Source organism: Epargyreus clarus, unplaced genomic scaffold, assembly GCF_041222505.1.
Source record: "Epargyreus clarus isolate Ecla_fem2 unplaced genomic scaffold, WU_Ecla_fem_2.2 ptg000011l, whole genome shotgun sequence".
Classification (NCBI taxonomy): domain Eukaryota; kingdom Metazoa; phylum Arthropoda; class Insecta; order Lepidoptera; family Hesperiidae; genus Epargyreus; species Epargyreus clarus.
Window position 1 is genome coordinate 7792023 of NW_027332219.1, and position 21902 is coordinate 7813924.

The 21902-nt window shown below is 36.3% G+C and overlaps 1 protein-coding gene across 1 annotated transcript in view; it reads right to left on the reverse strand.

The window, feature by feature from the left end:
* Nucleotides 1-913: 913 nt before the first annotated feature.
* hppy (MAP4K3-like protein hppy) overlaps nucleotides 914-21902 on the reverse strand; it is a 63132-nt gene continuing 42143 nt past the window's right edge. The window contains exons 11-22 of the mRNA XM_073077911.1: nucleotides 19133-19171; nucleotides 16772-17646; nucleotides 15767-15891; nucleotides 15108-15189; nucleotides 14358-14480; nucleotides 13283-13426; nucleotides 12303-12427; nucleotides 11269-11401; nucleotides 10647-10765; nucleotides 9219-9351; nucleotides 8266-8392; nucleotides 914-6262 (exon numbers count right to left, since the gene is read on the reverse strand). Of these exons, the coding sequence (XP_072934012.1) occupies nucleotides 6163-6262; nucleotides 8266-8392; nucleotides 9219-9351; nucleotides 10647-10765; nucleotides 11269-11401; nucleotides 12303-12427; nucleotides 13283-13426; nucleotides 14358-14480; nucleotides 15108-15189; nucleotides 15767-15891; nucleotides 16772-17646; nucleotides 19133-19171 (2125 nt within the window). The 3' untranslated portion in view covers nucleotides 914-6162. The remainder of the gene's footprint in view (nucleotides 6263-8265; nucleotides 8393-9218; nucleotides 9352-10646; nucleotides 10766-11268; nucleotides 11402-12302; nucleotides 12428-13282; nucleotides 13427-14357; nucleotides 14481-15107; nucleotides 15190-15766; nucleotides 15892-16771; nucleotides 17647-19132; nucleotides 19172-21902) is intronic.

The following is a 21902-nucleotide window of genomic DNA, read 5'->3' on the forward strand; positions in this document are numbered from 1 at the left end:
CCAAAATACATAATTAATCCTACTGGTGTTCAATTCACGAACGACTTACTTCCAAAGTCCAAACCTACTCTATACGTCACTAACTTTGTTTAAAACTAAGTTATATTCTAGGTCGGGTACATTTTACAGCCTTTTTCAGTCGTCTTGCCGTTAAATTAATATTTGGCAAAGATTCGGAAGTGACTGAAGAAATAGTCAAAGATATAATACTAATAATTGTAGTTGTTAAGTGGTCTAAAATTAAGTTGAGTTTGTAAAAGAAACTAAATATGAATTAGGAAAACGAAATAAGCATGCTCGTTACATGATAAACAATAAAAATTTAATGCAGGGGTTGACTATATGGTTGAATATTTTTTTTTAAGTTAATTAAATTTAAACCTAGTTTCATTTTGTAAAGACTACGGAAACTATTTCATAGGATGCTATAAATTTTACTTGTAGTATATAAAACATTTTAAGAGATGCAGCGACTTCCCGCCGACAATAGATGGCGCCACGTGAATCCTAAATCACAATATAGAAATTTTCTGAGCACATCCGCGCTTCAAGCATTGTGAAAATATCTCAGAAAAGCAATTTTTCTAGGATTAAGTCCGTTTAAAGCAAACTCGAAATATAATACAATGGGGATCAGGTTGACTTTAAATTTAATTTTTTGGTAAAAATTTTACCTTCATCTATGATAAAACATCCATAAAAGTTAAACCTAATTTTACCTCATTTTTATGGGCAATTAGATTTCAGTATGTAAATGATTAACCAATGAAGTAAAATATTATAATAACTATTCAATAATAATGTAGAAATAAACAGTTATGTTAAAAATTAAGTTGAATAAAAATAAGTCTTTTTAATTTTGATACAACATGAACAAAGAAAAAAAAATGAGGTGAAAAATAAAAATCAAAAATGGAAAATAATGTTTATTACGGGGTTTAAATAAATGGGATTACTCAAAGCATATAGTTCATTTTTAAACTTCACATAAGGATATGAATCATTAATAAAATATACTCAATTTTTAAATTACAATCATATAAAAGTAATTTTGCAATTTTTATTGATGTTATTTCACAAAAATGTAGTTATTTTGTATATAACCTTGTAATACTATTATTAATACAATGGGAACATTTAATTAACCACAAGACCGGTTCGTCGTCGTAAAAGTCAAGTGGAATTCTGAATCTGAACTAAATTAAAAACTCGAGTATAAATTATAAATTTTGAAGTTACACTTAGTTATAGTTCAGTAGGTGAATTTACGCTTACAAATTTGTTTGACAATAAGCTAAAATAATTTCATGAACCTAAGTCGATTACAGGATCACTGCATTCGTTTTATGGCATATTTATTAAAAAAGAAGATCTAAAACTATTATTGTCTAAATTTAAAATTGTCAGCATAAATAATCTCATAGAATTGCTTTTAAGTTTGTAAACAGAAAAATTGACGTGAAAAAAGGAACTTTTTTAAATGTAGAGAGAACAAGAAAACAATGCCACTTCACATAAAATTTAAGTTAAAACAGATTAAAAATAAATAAATCGAGAATACACTTCATCCGGTTACATCTATGCTAGTTCACGGAGATGAGGTTGCCATTAAAAAAAATTAAATACATTTTAAAATTACAATAACTAAATCTAGTGATATCATACAATTGACTAAGACTAATTGGAATATTTGTAATATTTATTTATTTACAAAAAAAATACATAAGCGAGCGTTAATATTTTTTCAATTCGAATACTCAATGTTGAACGATACACACAATTATGTATACAACACTGAGAAAAAAATGTCTTTTTTAGCGTATATTTTATATTATTACCCAAAACCGTTCGGCGACTAACCAAACGTTCTATCGTATTAAATAATCACAATTATTTGGTTGTTTACAGGGTCTATATAAAAACGTTAATAAATAGTATCTAACTACTTAAACTCTGTAAGACAGTAATCACTCAATATGACACTAACAACCTATAAGGAGCACTCCTTATTTCCAAGCAATTAATATCTTACATAGTCGTATTATATTATATATCGGCGAAATAAATGGTGTTGCTTCTATCGCACTTTCATAAATAGAATGACGTAAGAGCAAAAAAAATCCTTAACATTATTTCTAAAATACTTTAAAGTGTTCAATAACCCAATGAAATACTGACTCGCTTGTATTTACCGTTTTTCTGCTATATGGAAAAATGACGTTTTCTACACTCACAGCATCACACTAAGAGTTATACACGAGTTAAGACGAATACACAAACACCCAGACCCACAAACAGATATGCAAATTCATCATTCAGATGTCTGCCTGGCCGGGGATCGAACCTGGAACACAGCGCATCAGACCGGTATGTTGAGCGTCCCGCCACGCGAGTTGCAGGCAAGACGCCTGATTCAAATATATATTTTCGAGTGCATGATATTTGGCACTTACGTCATCATAATTCTAAAAGTGCGACAATCAATCGATTCAATACGCAATCTGAGTTATCTTTAAAATATTACCCAATTGATTATAACATAAGTGTTTTTATTTGAATAATAAATAAAAAATCTCGATTATTTACCGAAACGATATAGCAACAACCGCAGACTAAAACCTATTACAGTCCGCGTAAAACTGCTAGTCTGCTCTGAATATAGAAATGAATCGCGTGGCCATAGCAAATTGTATGACTACACCAGCTCGCAACAACTTCAGAGCGGACTAGCAGTTTGGCGCGGACTATACAATGTATTAAAATCAAGATCTACGAATCGCTAACAAACTCTTATAGATCAAGATCACAGTAACGTTGTATGTTATATGCGAAATTAAACTATTTTTTACCAGTTTAATATTAATTAGTATTATTCATAACATTTATATTTATTTAAATTCATCTCCAAGTTATTTTTTGAAGAAGGGGATAGCTGTAATAATACTATAAAATGTAATATTATATTGCAATATAAATTGTCAATAATTTTGAATTTGCAATATGATATTGATATTGCAAAGTTAATAATGACTTCAGCAATATGATCACCAATATGTAGCAATATGATTACGGATATCTACATAGCAGAAACTAGCAGCTAAAATAGCTACAATATTGTTTTAAAATCCAAAAACCTAATAATTTTCCGTAAATCTACATCCCCTTCTACAATAAGTCCAATCCATTGAATCAAAATAATTCTACAAACAGAAAATACAAAAAAGTTTTTGTGGAAATTTAGAAATTTTACTTTAAAATAATAAAATACTGTTATACTGTAAAATTTAAATGACAATGATTTAAATGATTATTCTATCGTCTGTTTTTAGTTTTATTTTAATATTTAAATTCAATTCCTATGATACACTTTAATCAAAACTTGGCTAAAACTCTGTCATTGCATTTTCAAAACACAACTTATTTTTATCACGGTGCTTCTAAACAGGTTAGATTTTGATAGATTTTTTCTGACAAGTGATATCACATTTGATACTTGTATTTTTCATAATACTGCAGTAACAAACAAGCATGCAGTTCACCCTAGATCATCAAGGTAAATCAAAGTAATCGACCCTAGAAAATATAATGTCGGCCACAGATGGCCACAGAAGAAAAGAATGTTCCCTTCAAACCTGAACACAGCAGAATTTAGGTTTGCTTGAAAAAATGACCTTCCCAGTTGCGAGGGACTTATGTCCAACATAATAAGTTGGAATGCTATATGTGCCATAAGTTACCAGGCTAGTAGATCGTAGAGCAAGCAGACATTTTCAAATATAACCTGTTTAGTCGCACCTACAAAAAATATTTTTCTATTCCTACATGTGCGAGTGAAACAGCGACATTCACCTTTCGCGATGAAAAGAGACAGAAATCAATTGGGTCTGACTATGAAATTCGTATTAAAATGTATGAAAATCATTATGGATATTTTAATGCACAACGCATCAAAAATACTGTCATTTTTAATACTGACTTTATTGGGTTAATCTTTCAAATAGACCTTCAGGGCCAAATCCGAAACTACAAGAATTAGCGAAAAACATTAAGAAGTTACGAAGGCGATTTTGATAAAAACTGAATAATTAGTTTTTTAAAAAATCCTTTTCCGTTGCCGGGAATTGAATTAGTTCGAAATTCACATATTTTCCTCAAATTTTCAATGATAATGAATTTTAAGAAATGCGCGAATACTACTAACAAAAAAAATCGTTAAAAATTTCGTTCGATTAATTACAATAACATATTAAGCATACATTTTAATTATAACATAATTTAATGTAATATTATAGCTTCTCCAAATTCGTTCCACGGAATGAATGTTACAATAATGGCAGTGACATTTTATTTATTATTTTTTTGTTTTAATTAAATATTTTAACTTACCACAAGATTCCTTCTATAATAGTTTTATCATTCTAAATCTATGACATATGAGCAGTTAGTTTAGTGGAATTTAGGTGTTACATTTAGAAGTATTGGGTTCGAATCCTAGGCGAGCTTATTTGAGTTGTTCAAAATAGTTTCTTGTTTTAACGATGAAGGAAAACATCGTGAGGAAACCTGATTCTTTATATTTTTACCCGACTGCAAAAGTTAATATTTTTCGAGTATATCTTATATATAAAATTCTCGTGTCACAATGTTAGTTACCGTACTCCTCGGAAACGGCTTTACCGATTATCACCAAATTTTATATTCATATTCAGTAGGTCTGAGGATCGGCTACTATCTATTTTTCATACCCCAAGTGATAAGGGTTGTTCACTCTTAACAGTTTTTTATTTATATGGCAACACAACCTTTGCCGGATCAGCTAGTGTATGTCTAATTCTTTAGCACACTTTTCAGCCCAAACGGCTTGACGGATTAACATATGAGGTGTCGTTGGATTCGTCTAAATTGTGGGAGTGACATAGGCTACATTGTTAAGCAGTCGGGTATTTCGTTTTTTATAGTAATTCTCAAGTTTCTCAATCTTCTAATCCGCATTTGTCAAACAAGATAGATTATATCCTAGACTTTTCGTTTTACGAGAAAATTTTTCTTCGTATTACAATTTATCCTTGAATTACCTCTTATATTATTAAATCCTGACAAATTCTACAAATTACTATATTTTATCTTATCAAAATTTGTTTTCATCCACTTTTATTTAACTTTTAATCAATTTAATTGCATATAACAATCTCCATATCTCATGTTGATGTCTCACCAGGGATCGAATGCGGAACCCCACAGGGTCTCATACACATATCAGACCAGCATGGTGGCCAAGATTTATTCGAAAAATTACTATAAACAGTTTTATTATCTCGCTATATTGAGCAATCATGTCTCATAACGCCAAAACGGTAAATGGTCATCATCATATTGCTTCGAAATTTAAGTAAATTTGTTTAGTGCCCGGGACATAAATGTATAGATTAATGTTGCACTGTAATCCCATCTCATTTTAGTTACGTTCTGTCTATTACTTTCGGCTAGATTTCTAGAAGATACTCAAACTTTAATATTGCCATAAATCATAATACTTTTATTATTATTTCTATTGACGTTTTAATACAGTGTACTTCATTTAAAGTACTCTTATGATGCAATATTTAAGGTACATTTCAATATGAGGTCGATGAATTTTGACATAAGTTGCAAGATACGCTTTACTATGACGGTATATTGATATTGTCGTAAATCCCAAGGTGCACAATATAAGCTCGTTGAATATATTGCCACAATATATTAGGTACATTTGAGTGTAAGACCCCGTTAACGTTGAGTATAAGGTACGCTCTATTATAAGTCCCAATGAATATTGGATATATTGACGTGAGTTGTAAGATACATTTCAATATGACGCTATTTTGATATTGCCGTAAATCACACGGTACAGTGCAATATAAGCCCGCTTAATATATTGCCACGAAATATTAGGTACACTTCAATATGAGGTTATAACGATATTACCGTTGATCAAAAGGTACAATATATACCCGTTGAATATATTGCCACGTTAGTTATACTTCAATATGACGCTATTTTGATATTGCCGTAAATCACAAGGTACAATGCAATATAAGCCCGCTGGATATATTGCCACGATATATTAGGTACAATCCAATATCAGTCCCAATGCACATATTGCCGCGAGTTGTAAGGTACACTTCAATATGAGGCCTCGTGTCCCGCCAATATGTACAAATCGTTGCCGTCTTCGCTCGATAACGTGTTGTTGTGTAACGTGTGTGACTCCAGTACCACCACTCTGAAAGATAAAATATATTTTAAAATTCTGAAATATGGCGATAGAGTCTTTAAATTCTTTTAATGAATTTTAGTGTTATTTTGCACATCATAGCTGATTTACATGGTAAAGAAACGGGAAACACTAAAAAGATACAATCAACTTCAGATAACATTAGATTCCTACCTAAGGTCTCACAGATGCGCCGCTGCCCCAAGGATTAAGCTGGAATACCAGCTATTAAGAGACCTTGGAAAAGTGACTGTAGTGTGTGTTGGTGCTACCATACTCGAACCATAAAGGGTGGACCGCCAGCACAGTCCGCCCGGCACACTGGGCCCGGAGCGGCAATATACGTACTTGTCGTGCCCCAGCAGGCGGTAGGTCCGCGAGTGGTCGGTGATCTCCTGCGTGACGTCGGCGTTGTGCCGGTGGACCGCCAGCACAGTCCGCCCGGCACACTGGGCCCGGAGCGGCAATATACGTACTTGTCGTGCCCCAGCAGGCGGTAGGTCCGCGAGTGGTCGGTGATCTCCTGCGTGACGTCGGCGTTGTGCCGGTGGACCGCCAGCACAGTCCGCCCGGCACACTGGGCCCGGAGCGGCAATATACGTACTTGTCGTGCCCCAGCAGGCGGTAGGTCCGCGAGTGGTCGGTGATCTCCTGCGTGACGTCGGCGTTGTGCCGGTGGACCGCCAGCACAGTCCGCCCGGCACACTGGGCCCGGAGCGGCAATATACGTACTTGTCGTGCCCCAGCAGGCGGTAGGTCCGCGAGTGGTCGGTGATCTCCTGCGTGACGTCGGCGTTGTGCCGGTGGACCGCCAGCACAGTCCGCCCGGCACACTGGGCCCGGAGCGGCAATATACGTACTTGTCGTGCCCCAGCAGGCGGTAGGTCCGCGAGTGGTCGGTGATCTCCTGCGTGACGTCGGCGTTGTGCCGGTGGACCGCCAGCACAGTCCGCCCGGCACACTGGGCCCGGAGCGGCAATATACGTACTTGTCGTGCCCCAGCAGGCGGTAGGTCCGCGAGTGGTCGGTGATCTCCTGCGTGACGTCGGCGTTGTGCCGGTGGACCGCCAGCACAGTCCGCCCGGCACACTGGGCCCGGAGCGGCAATATACGTACTTGTCGTGCCCCAGCAGGCGGTAGGTCCGCGAGTGGTCGGTGATCTCCTGCGTGACGTCGGCGTTGTGCCGGTGGACCGCCAGCACAGTCCGCCCGGCACACTGGGCCCGGAGCGGCAATATACGTACTTGTCGTGCCCCAGCAGGCGGTAGGTCCGCGAGTGGTCGGTGATCTCCTGCGTGACGTCGGCGTTGTGCCGGTGGACCGCCAGCACAGTCCGCCCGGCACACTGGGCCCGGAGCGGCAATATACGTACTTGTCGTGCCCCAGCAGGCGGTAGGTCCGCGAGTGGTCGGTGATCTCCTGCGTGACGTCGGCGTTGTGCCGGTGGACCGCCAGCACAGTCCGCCCGGCACACTGGGCCCGGAGCGGCAATATACGTACTTGTCGTGCCCCAGCAGGCGGTAGGTCCGCGAGTGGTCGGTGATCTCCTGCGTGACGTCGGCGTTGTGCCGGTGGACCGCCAGCACAGTCCGCCCGGCACACTGGGCCCGGAGCGGCAATATACGTACTTGTCGTGCCCCAGCAGGCGGTAGGTCCGCGAGTGGTCGGTGATCTCCTGCGTGACGTCGGCGTTGTGCCGGTGGACCGCCAGCACAGTCCGCCCGGCACACTGGGCCCGGAGCGGCAATATACGTACTTGTCGTGCCCCAGCAGGCGGTAGGTCCGCGAGTGGTCGGTGATCTCCTGCGTGACGTCGGCGTTGTGCCGGTGGACCGCCAGCACAGTCCGCCCGGCACACTGGGCCCGGAGCGGCAATATACGTACTTGTCGTGCCCCAGCAGGCGGTAGGTCCGCGAGTGGTCGGTGATCTCCTGCGTGACGTCGGCGTTGTGCCGGTGGACCGCCAGCACAGTCCGCCCGGCACACTGGGCCCGGAGCGGCAATATACGTACTTGTCGTGCCCCAGCAGGCGGTAGGTCCGCGAGTGGTCGGTGATCTCCTGCGTGACGTCGGCGTTGCGCAGCGAGCGGCCCTGCACGCCGTGACGGTGGAACGCGAGCACAGAGTCCGCTAGGCACACTGCAATTATAGTCATATTGTTATAAATAATATGGGAAAGTAGCATGCAATCCACTTGGTAAGGTTACTGTTACTCACTAGCAAGCTAAGGGGGAAGGTGACCGAATGGAACCATTACTGAAATACTACCATTTAAATTTCTGTCTCAGACACGTTGGCAACTAAATTCCCGCCGTTAATTAATTTAAACATTTCGAACATTAACATTTTTTTTACATAAAGTTTTAATTAAAATTTAGATAAATCCATGAGCTACACATAAATTGCTATCATGTTGAACTCGAACTGTACCCTAGCTGTAGTCTGATTCATAATTAGGTGTCCAAGATGTAAACAAAGAAATTTCATTGTCAAAATACGATTACAGGTATTGTCAACCTTATCAAATTAACAAGAAACAAAGACTTTAACAAACTTAACAAATAACGAAAACTTTAACAACTACACACAATTTAATAAACGCGCTATGAAATCGAGAATACATTCGGGTCCAACCACGATCATGAAAACGAATAACTACCGCTAAGAAACTTAAAAATGGCGGCACAAAAAATGTTTTGTATCTCGATTGTGTTATTTTGTAACATAAAACTTGATTTTTTATTATTACTTTATAGAACGAAATTCAGTTAATATAAATATTTGAAAATGTGAATTTATCTTAATTTATTTAGTTTATTATTTTATTATCGTTGCATTACTTTAAAATCGTCAAAAATAGGAAACTACCATTTGAAACGTATTTTCTTGATAGATCAACACCTTTGTTTACATTTTGGACACCTAATTATGAATCGGATTATAGATAATTCTACATAATACGTACATATGCTGTCGATGTGGAAGTCGAACTGTATCCGTGCGGGCGTGCGGTTGCGGCGGCGCTCCTCGTGGCGGCGCGACTCGAAGCCGCCCAGCACCGGGATTATGTCCACCACGTTCTCGTGGCACACCAACACCTGGGTGGAGAGTAATCCATATAAATAATAATAGGTTCATAATTTATATTATACAGAATGCCTTAGTAATAAAAAAAAATTAAATGTTAATAAATATATATATATATATATATATATATATATATGTATGGAGATACTCTATATGTAGATATATATAATATAAACAATATTATTTAGATAGTATTTTTTTTATAATATAGGAGTAGCAGACGAGCATGCAGTCCACCTGATGGTAAGTGGCTCCTGCCGCCCATGGACATCTGTAATCAACCTCAAATAGGATCAGATATTCGGCCTCAGATGCGCCGCTACCGCTGAGGACTAAGCTGGAACGCCTCGGAATAGTATTTTTCCCTTATCACACCCTTCAAACCGGAACACAGCAGCGCCTAACACTGCTGTTGTTAGGTAGAAATAGGTGTGGCGCTGGTGCCGCCGGAGTCGAACCACAAAGGGTTCTACCACCTTATACCACCACCTTATTTTTATAAGTAATAGTTTTATAATTTATATTGATATAAATAATAATAGTTTCAGAATTTATATCGTACAGGAAGTCTCAGTATGTTTAGATTATTTTGAATAATAAAAAAGAAAAATTAATAATCTTTTATTTCAAATCAAATTAAATCAATACTCTTTATTGTACCCAATATAAAGAAATACATATAAAGATTAATAAGTAATTTAAAAAACAATACAAAAGGCGGTCTTATCGCTGACCAGCGATATTTACATGTTATTGTACATTTACGGTGGTACTAATCACTATTGTAATATTTTATTTTACATATAAATTAACAGTAAGTGGCCACTGTCAGTCTATTGTCAGATATTATGAACAATTTTTAACGAAATGCAGTATATTTTGCAATAAGGACGACTAGGTATAACGGATTATGTGAAACTTCTTTGACTTCCTCATTAATAACGGGATAGTTCACAAATTACTTTTCTAAAAAAACACTACAAAAAATTAAATTAAAAAAAATGACAGGATTCAAAATCAAAGATGACATAAATATAAGAACTTAGTTGTAGAAAGGTCCCCCCCATCATTTAAATTGTCGACGTCTCATAGGAATCTAATCCTATCTGGGGTTGATTACAGATATCCATGAGCAGCAGTAGCCATCAGGTGGAACGCATGCTCGTCTACTACTCCTACATTACATATAAAAAAAATCTCATCAAATGATAAGTGGGGATCGGAAAACATCCAAAACCTCATACAATCAATATCACACCCTCACCACCCACTTTGAGCACCACAGTCCAACATCAACAATACTCACAGTATCCTTGTTCAACTGATGCACCGCTCGCAGTGTATGCAGCCTCTCCGGCCTCGGGATCACTGTATTGGAGCCGCCCGGACACAACTCTAACTCGTCCGAGTGGAACCACGTCGCACCTGGGGATAAAACGAGTGTTATGTGAAGCCGGTGTTATATTCATGCGGAGGGGTCCGGGTACAATACCCCGGTCAGACAGACATAAACACTCCAATTTGGATTGTTATGTTCAACCGGTAGATACGCAGAGGGCTCCGGATTCGATCCCCGGGTCTCTTCGCAAAATGCAAAATAAAGGTCAAAATCTAACGTGCTGGTTAAGTGCAAGTTAGTAGACTTCATATACCATTGATTTTTTTTTATTTTCGTACGCACAGGTTTACTCATATGATTTTGTTCGCCAATAAATCTAGTGATATTCAATTTCTACTACGCATATAATTTTGAAAATTCAGAGCTGCGATTTGGGAATCGCACCTCGGACCCAAAATTTAGGCCCATTCGAACCTCTATCCCTACTAAAAGCCTCTAAGGGACAAAATCTCTCCAGCTCCGGGGGATGATCAGCTCCACGAGGGTGGAACATGTTCCACGTCCCCCCAGCACCCCTGGGGACCCTCACCCGAGTTGATGTTGATGAGGTTGAGCCGCATGGGCTTCCTGGTGACGCCCACGCACAGCAGCGGGTACTCCAGCTCTGGCGTGATGATCAGCTCGAAGGAGAGCAGCGGTGACGGTAGAACGCATTCTATGTTCTGTAAAAGAAAATATTTTTAAAGAATAAAGTAAAGAATTATTATAAAAACAAAAATTCGACCGTTTAAAAATATAGTCTACGTCACTCCCACAATTTAGTTAAGACAAATTCAACGACATCTCATACGTTAAATTTCGCCAAGCCGTTTGGGCTTAAGGGCGCAACGAAAAATGAGATGTACACACATACATTCGTTGGTATTGTTGATCGAAGCGGTCGAAAACATTACCTTTTTAGCAGTTGGTTAAAAAAATAAAGAATTTTCTTTATTCACAACTATTACAGCACAAGTACAATTGTTAAACATAGAGCAGTTATACATCTCCTGTTTCATGTGCGACGTTTGCACGTGTGTGCATGTGTGTGCGTTCGCGTATTTGTATGAGCGTGTATATGTGTAAGAGTATGCCTGTGTTTCGCTTTCCATATTCGCGACCTTTTCTCAGTAGAGGTCGCTTTCCGATCCGGTAGTAGTTTAAGAAAATATTGTAACTGACAATATGTAAGTGCCGCCGTTGGCCTATACAAAATAAACATTTCATTTCATTTCTATCTATTCCTCCGAATGCTTCTTTTTATGTGTGTTTCTCCGTGTATATGGGCGTGTGTGTGTGTGTGTGCGTGTATGTGTGTTGGTTTGTCTGCGCGTGTGTGTCTGTCCGTGCGTGTCTGTCGCCATATCTGTTGTCTGTGTGTATTTGTGTGCGCGTGCATGTCTGTAATCATGTTTCTTGTCTGTGCGTATGTATTATCTGTCTCAATGTGTGTGTCTGTGTATATGTGTTCATGCGTGCGTGTCTATCGCCATGTCCGTGTGCACGCACAGACAATACGTGTGTGTGCGTGCGTGTCTGTTGCCATGCCTGTGTGTGAGTGTGTGTGTGCGTGTGTGTGGTTACCTTGAGCAGCATGAACTTGCGCAGCGGGTCGTACCACTGCATGAGGAAGAGGCCGGCGGGCGCGGCGCCGCACAGATACTTGTACCCGTTGTACGGGTTCCGGGCCACCGCGCAACGGAAACAACCTACGACGTGTAACACATAGGATAAACAACCTGAACAACCTAAACACAAGACACGTAACACATGCCAAGTGAAAAAAAATTGCCATGTGTTACACATTAAGAACACTACGCACCGGAAACAACTCGTCGCAATGTAACACATAACTAATTGAAAAAACATTTCACCACTATTCGCCTCTCTCTGGTGGCTAGTTGCTATTTATTTACTTATTTATTTACTCTTTATTGACCATGTTAAAAACTGTGTGGTGCAAAAGGACTTAATGTTAAATAGCATTTTAGATAGTTAATTGTATCAGGCGTTACTTTGCGGAAATCCATGCTATTAAGTTAAGATTAAAACTACATGCATACTGCATGGTTTAAAATATATACCATCATACATATTTGTAGCGGATTGTTGCGAAGTAGTTTTAATCTTAACTTAAATAGCATTTTCTCCCAGTCAACTTCAGGGATGTGCCGAAAAATTAAAGCTATCTCTTCTTAGCTATTCGCTTCTCTCCGGTGGCTAATTCTGTTATATCAAATTCTGAGGAACGCACTTGATGTGCCTGGTATATTTTAACTAAACTGAATAGTCCTCATCACATACCAAAATTGTAACTTAACACTGCAACTTCAATCAGTCTATCAAAACTACTTTGATGCACTAAAGGTACAGTAATCATACGACAAAAAATTATAAAATATTTATTTTAAAATTACTTTTATTTGCAAAACTTGCTACATTTACTAACCAACTTCATGGTCGATTTTATGTATCTTTGTCATAAAAAAACATTCATAACTTTTCTCAAATGCACCAAAACAAAATTTCAAAAACACCCAGACCCCAACCCCTAATCCACCTACCTCTAGTATCCGGTACCCTTGTGGTAAGCGCGAACCGCCTGGGCAGCAACCGGGGCGGTAACACCCTTAGGGACTTCCCGCCGCCGCTGCGAGCGCTGCCCGTCAACGCTAGCAACTCGTGCCGGTATAGCGATGGGGTTTTACCTTGAAAGAAAAGTAACACTCCTTTTATTAACCGACTTCAAAAAAGGAGATTCTGTATTGGAGCGATAGGTATGTACGTATATAAACGTATATGTCTGAGGTTTTCTCAGAAACAACAGATCTGTAGTGTGTGTAGGACTCATAGTTATATAAGTTAGGTTAAGTTTAGTTTTAAGACAGTCACAATAAAGACTTCATCAAATCAAGACGCCTCTCAATATACAAGAGCCTGCTAATTCACTACAGATCCCATTTAGATGAAGTTTTGGTAATTTCAAAGCATATCTTACAAGGAAGGTTGTAGTATACATAGTCCATCAGTAAGATTTCCTTCGTTGTGAGTGTCACTATGGACACACATAGACTACTACATAAACTCCCAGAACACATATTTAAATTGATTATTTAGACTTCTGGCTAACCGAGGATTGAACCCAGAACATCATGAGAAGATTACTTTTATATTATAGTTTAACATTAAAAAGAAATCTATAGCAATATTATAAAGAGGAAAACTTAGTTTGTTTGTTTGGTTGTAATGAATAGGCTCAAAAACTACTGGACCGGTTTTAAAAATTCTTTCACCATTCGAAAGCTATATACGAGTAACATAGGCTATATTTTATGAATATATTTGATAAATAGATTTTGAGGCGGTACAAAGTTTGCCGGGTCAGCTAGTGTATAATATAAGATACAAAGAAATATTGGTGAGGTATAATAAAGGAAGCAAAAGAATGGAGAAGAATAAATTTATTTGCGTCACTTCTTCTACATCAAGAAATTGAAGGATGGTTACAGTTGACATTGCAAAGCTATTATTTAACTATCAATTTTAAATAAATAAGATAATATTTTATTTTTAAATTTGAAAGTTAACCTAAAATAAATAAAATACATTGTTTACATATCGTATATAATTAATACATACCGGACAGCGACATGAGCACATCCTTGATGACGTGCATCCATATGGTCCTGCGCGGACACAGCTGGTCCATTGCGGTCTCGTGGAGTTCGTTCAGGTTCAACGTATAGATACCCTCCTCCGCGCCTGGAGACAAAAATTTAACCATATGTATAACTCGCAGTTAAGCCTACCGCCACCAGTTCTTTGTTCTATAATATAAGCGTAGCAGACGAGCATACAGTCCACCTGATGGTAAGTGGTTATTGCGTCCCTTGGACATCTGTAATCAACCCCAGACAGGATTAGATATTCCTACCTGAGGTCGGTCACAGATGTGAAAAGTGAGATAAGTGAGAAGTCCAGAAGTGGCTAGAAAGGTGATAGAGCCACACCTATTTCTTACATGTATCAACTATCTTGTCCTCGGGGGAGTGGTAACCCTTCTATTATAGAGTTCGAGTAGAATACTTATTCTTTATCACTACTTGTTGTCTTCCACAACAATTCATGGATTTCATACTTCTACTAAGTTAGAAATATGTGTATTTTATGAAAAAACAAATTTTCATAACATACACTGCTATTGTAACAGCGGTGTAGAGCTGCTGTATACTGATCAAACCAAAAGAATTAGAGAGATATACGTATAGAAGGCCTTCCAACTTAATCTCCAACGATAGCAACACATATATTACTTTCAATAGGCAATTAATTATACAAATTAATTTGATAAATAGTTTGATCATAAGGATGGGCATATTGAGAGCTTACCAATCAATATATGTTGATCTCTCGTGTCTGGGTGTATCCACGAAGCGGTGCAGTTTATCCTCAGAGGACATCCATTGAATACCTGTGAAGAAAACAAATAATATATTTAATTGTATCGAATAGACGAATCGTTGAGTGTTTTAAAAAAAGTGGCTTCGACAAAGTTCAACAATTTGGATTTAGTCAAAACAAAAGGGACCAGTAGTTTCGTATATTCTGTAAAGTATTGTTGATACATACTCTCGCGAGTTCGCTCATACTCTCCCCCCACACAAACACACACGCACGCACACATTCTCGGACGCACGCGCACGTACACACACACACACAGTGACTTTAGAGAACCATGGTTCTATATATACATAAATCTAGGATAGATCTGCGAATTAAGTTTTACCTATTTCTGCCTCATAACAACGCTAAACGCTGCCTTGTTCTGGTTTGCCGGGTGTGGTAAGGGAGACATACTTTTCCGAGGCGTTCCACCTTAGTCCTCAGGAGTAGCGGTGCATCTGTGGCCGACCTCAGATAGGAATATCTAATCCTATCTGGGGTTGATTTCAAATGTCCATGGGCGGCAGTAGCCACTTACCATCAGGTGGACTGCATGCTCGTCTGCTACTCCTATATTATAAAAAATACAAATGAAGATAGTATACCTTAGAGAAGCAAGCCCCCATGTGCACTTTGGGCGTGGGTGGCAACCCATTGGGTGCGGGCCGCGGGGGTGTCCGCGACCTTCTTCCCCGAGCGCGCCGCGGCGGCACCGGGGGCGTTCCCACACCTGTACAGATAACCACTTTAATAATCTGGTTTTACCATAGATCAGTAAAGATACTTCGCCGCCTTGAAATTGAATGAAGCCACAAACGGCTTATTAGTAAGTTCTTTTTTTTAATTCTTGACAAATAAAAATTTTTTTAGAGAAAATTTACGAATAAATAAGTAATACTGCGTAATTTACATAATAATTACATCATTATTTCAAATATTTTAGGGTAATTTAACCACGGAGACGTGGCAAAACTTTTTTACGCAACTATTACAATTCTCAAAACTGGGTACATTTTCTTGTTAGGAGTGAGTAATCTTTACTAATCTATGGGTTTTACATAAAACTGATGAATGTATATTTCCTAACCATTAATAATCCCAAAAGGTCCTAGAGATGAAGTCAACCTTGAATAGGATTAGGATGCTATACGTCTTTAACGGTATCAGTTAGTTAAACCTACTTTTAATCATTTAGCAAAACTGTTTTTCAGGGTTAGTTTTAATTACTCAAATTCAACATATTTAATTAAAAGTCACGACCACAGACCTGTATGTTTTGTTTTTAGATACAGGTGTGTAATCACGACATAGGAGTGAATTCCATTATGGAAAAAGCAGCGAAAGAAACTCTAATACTTTCAAAAGCATCATATCGAAGAATTCTTAGTTTATTTTGCTAATTAAAAATATTTTTGGTTAAGAGTTTTGTCTGTAAAATATAGTCTACCTACCTACGCAACACTTATGTTAAATTAAATACATAAAGGATAGTTAAAAACCAATTTTCTCTTAATGTTAAATTCATAAGTAGTTTAAAAATGTAGTAATAATCAAAGTGAGATTTCTGACACTTTAAGAGCAAAATAAATAATTTTTAAAATATATTTTACCTTCAGTCTCAACCTTGGCCTTATCCCGTTGGCTGTCCGATAAACTCCGTTGCCGTTGACTGATCTTACTCTCCTCGTCCGTAATCTCCTTACTACCTTCTCTATTCTCATCCACCATTTTGAATATCTCATCGACCGACGACGTTTTCCTTTTACCGCTCTCCAACTCACACTGACAGAACTGACTTAGATCTATTCCCGCTGTCACTGAATCAGAATTGTGTCGATTGTGTCGCTTTCTGTGTTCGTACGTCTTCTCTTCCATATTCAAACTCATATCTATCTTCCTACACAGATCGTCGTCTGACGTCGCCCCGTTTTCCAACTTGTCCGTGTCGGATATTCGGAGTCTGTTCGTTATTTGTAGCGCTCTGAAGTTGGACACTGAGATCTTTTGTTTTTTACACGATTCGCAGTACACTATGCCGGAGTCTATGTTCTGGTTGGGACAGTTTCTGTAGTAGCTAAGTATGTCGCCGTTCGAGTTACACGCTTCGCAGGAACATTTGGATGCGACTGATCTTTGTAGATCGCTTAGGGTGTTATCATCCCTCGCTTCTGGTTTCGGACATAGACCGCATTCGCAATTAGCGTTCCGTATTGGAGAATCTAGTATTTCAGCCTCCGGTTGATCTACGTACATTATGTCCGTTTCACCCATTTTGGTACACAGCGGGTCATCTATCGACACTCTGGAAGAACTGATAGGGCTTTGGAAGTTGGACGCCAAACTTTGGTAGATGTTGGCCGTCGAATTGTTTAAAAAGTTCTGCTTTAATTGTATACATTGGGACAAATGTTGGTCATGGACCGATAGCCCAGAGTTCGTCGCCTGAGACATCGCCGCCGTATCAGCGGTTAGCGGTAGGGTCGCCCTGTAACCACCCGGAAGAAATGACAGATTTTCGAAAAAAAATCAAAACGAGTAAGCTCAATCAGTGCTGTTATATTTCCAAGCGGGGGTTTAGTGCTGTTAGACACAAATTGTAATATCGGTGTTATTTTTGAAGCTTTTATTATATTATAGTATTATTTAATTGATAAATAATTAAATAACAAGTGGTGCTGGCAGGGTCACAACATTGAAGAAAAACGTGAGAGATTTTCAAAATATACAAGAATTATAGATTTATACAAAAAATACTTTATGGAATCATTTATTTATTATTTTATTTTTTTATAGAAGATAAAAGTGAACAGTGTAGAGTTTCATAATAAATTTCAATTTTTCGAAAATATAGGAAGAATAAACTTAAATACATGCTAATTTAAATATGAATTCATGCTTAGAAAAATACTAAAATATAGATATACCCTCAATTGTACAACTTTCAAAATACGAAAAAGAAAACTAATATATCTTCGCGATAATTCGTAATATAATTTTTCAAAAATTATATTTAGTAATAAAATAATATATTTCAAATATATAAGGCAATTTTCATACTGATATCTTTATTTTTAATAATTCATAATATTATTAAATAATCATACAATACTATAAGGTCTATAAGTAATAAAAAAGCGATAATATTTATTTATTATATTATTTATATAATATCGTCTACAGGGTGTTCAATTTTTATCTATTGAAGGTACTATATTCGAAGAGAAGAATCAAATTAAACAAAAATCAGCCAAAATATACAATACACTACAGACTATCTACACACATACAGACCATACAAAACGTACGTAATATACAACATCTGTGCTCGGTGTGTGGTAATTATGTTCTAGTATTTTTATAAAATTATTTTTATTTGTAGGTACGGTAATGACTCATAAAATCACATAATTATTTAGGCACCTAAGGAGTTACACTTCTTTTAATTAATAAAAGAATGCATGTATCTACTATTTCACGCGCGAAGAGTGAAAATATTACAGAACAGAAAACATTACAATGTGTTTCGTACAAAATAAAACGACACGATACGTAAGTTAATGAAACGTATCGTTATCATCAAAATTGTATGCAAAACTCGCCAAATATAGCCAACTTTATGGTGTCTTATTTTATCTGTTGATTTTTGTTAATGGAAACACTCATTATTATTTTTCTCAAACGCCCTAATAGAAGCGTTACTTCTAAGTTTTTTTCAAAAACAAGTGCTTTACTTTAGTTTACTATTTATCATTACCTTCCAGAATTTGATCCTTGGGCCGGCGATAGAAGATTATTTTATCTTTCAAAATGAAGTTATTCGCACGCAGATTTAGTTTTTAATCGACCTCGTAACTCCTAGCATTTTTTGCTAATCCATATAATTAATTTTTTTGTATCTAAATCACCACAAATCGAGCACAGCCAAAACCGTGGAGCATGCAAGCGTAATACCTATGAAAACCTACTTTTACCTGAGCATTAACTCTTCGTCAATATATTGCAAGAGGCTCCTAAAACAATAGAGACGACACGTACAGACCTGTGCCACACACACATCGGTCCCACGATGTGTACATGTGTGGGTATGGTTCGGAATTGAATGACGACTGAATGAATGAAAAAAGAGTGAACTGTTTGCGAGGATCAAAATTATAAATAATAATAAGTTTTTAATAAGTATCTAACACCACAATAATAATTTGATATAAAACAGTAGTGATATAAACGCTCTTAAAATGGATGTAGTAAATACTGTTATATTAACTGTGTCTTAAATTGTAATTTAAAAAAAAAATAAAAAATAGAATAATTAAAATAGATCTGCGATTATTCATTTTGTTTTATATTATTTAGTGAACGAGAAAAAACTATGACAAAAATTACTACACAAAGGTATAGATATTCATAAAATCGATTATAACTATTACTTATAATTAGGCTCACTATTAAAAAAAATATGTACAGATAAATAACGAACTTATTTCGCAAATTTATTTGAATAATAAGGAATTATCATAATACCAAAAAATATATAAAAATTAACTCATATTACATAAATAAAAAAATATAACAACATATTACCTCGCAAATAATTCACAACATAAATCAAAATATTTAAACGAGAACATCGTTTAAAAAATCAATTCCAAACCATACCCATATTTAATGTGTGCACTTAAACACTACTCGGCTACGATAATCAAAAAAAGACATTTCAATATGTCCTTGAATGAATGAGTGAGTGAACGACAACTAAACGTCAACATCGTAACCGAGTCACACCGTATAAGCTCATTCAATAACACTGCGCCATTCAAATGGTGGTGTATATAGTAAGTTTTAATGTATATTTCTATTATTTTAATTTATAAGACTCATCCATTATTCATAAATACCGTGTAGAATGTACAATACATATTGAATGTTTTGTCTATTGATTCTGCTATGTGACAAAACATACCCTTAATGATAATATGTGTATGAACTGCTCAATTTTTTGCAGTCCATGTGATAGAAAGCGACCAGCACTTTCAAACATTTGTAATAAGCCCTGAATAGCTTAAGTGTTTCTACCTTACCTCACCCTTCAAAGCAGGTTTATGAGGTGTTTGAGCGATATATTTTAAAAACTATAGGCATTGCTCTTTTTACAAGGTTCTTCTCATGTGCATTGAAACTAAACATATTTGTATTAAATTTATACAATAACTATATATTATAAAATTTTACCGGGCCCGTTACTACATTTCAGACAATTTGAAAAGTCGTATCTTGAGCAGTATTTTTTTATGTATTTTCATTTATACCTTACCTAAAATGTTTATTTCTAAAATAATATTAAATATGTCTGTACAAAATTTATTAGAGAATCCTTTAAAGCTTGAAATGTATAATTAAATCTTAGACTAATGTATAATATAACTTAAGTTAGTTTTTATATAGTGTATGTATAATATATACAACTGATTTAGACGTGTAGTGTATAAAAATAAATAAAAATAAATATAGATGTATAAATAAAAGCCATACACACATAAAAACGGCACAAAATGTATACATGCAAGATACATACGTATGTAATATGTATATATAAAAGAATCGAACGTGTCATCTATGTATCCACTCGTGCATTCGCTGAACACTCAAAAACATCTCCAAACACGCTATGTCTGTTTGAAATATTTGCAATATTATACATTATTCACACATTTGTATAATTACATAATCGCTTAATATCAGGATTACAAATATAATACATTTTTTTTTATTTTTTTACTCGACCCCGTAGGGTAGTGTTTTTTGAGCGTATGTATGTCTCACTCTTTGGCAAGCCCTGCAACTCAAATTTTAATTTTATTAATACGGTAAGGAACACTCAATAATTAATTATCTCTATTTGAGTTAAATTAAAGGGGATGAAAAAAGAAAAATATTATAATATAATTGCCCAAAACTGACCCTTTCTTGTATATATAATCGTAATAAATATTTAACCATGTATATTATCGAAACTATTTAAAGATTACAAAAGCATATTACGATTTTTTTAACACCGAAGACAACTGTGTTTTTATAAAACTGTAAATCCCTTACTTAAATCAATCTTAGTCTTGCAAATATTTCTAAACAGCTTTTCAAAATAAATAAAATATAATATAAAAAAAAACAATCAAATAAATACAAAATTATATAAAACCACCACCCAGTGACATCATCACAAATTATACACAAATATACAACAACGAAACGAGTGTATTATTTAAGGCCGATTTTGCAAAATTATTACCAAATCATTCGAAAATTCAAATCGATTATTATTATTCGTAAATAAATAATAATAAAAAAATGTTAACAAAAAACCGTGACACCCAAAAGAAAAACGTGTTAAGTATAAAAATTTTGAATTTCCAAACAAATAAAATTATTAGAAAATATTTTTTCTAAATAATACCTCAGACTCATTCTCATTATATCATCACCAGTGATCACCCGACACCACTTGCTATAACATAATAATATACAAACAAATAAAGTATAATAAATATTATGTATATTAAAAATGTACTGACATTGGTTTTGACACCTCGGATCATACGAAATTACATCAAATATTTGGACAAACATTTGATAACTTGTAAACGAATGATAACATAAATTCTCACCTGATCTATTTCTTACGAATATTATTTAATGACATGAAAATTTAGAGAGATGAGAGTTTAATATTAGGTGTGTCATTAA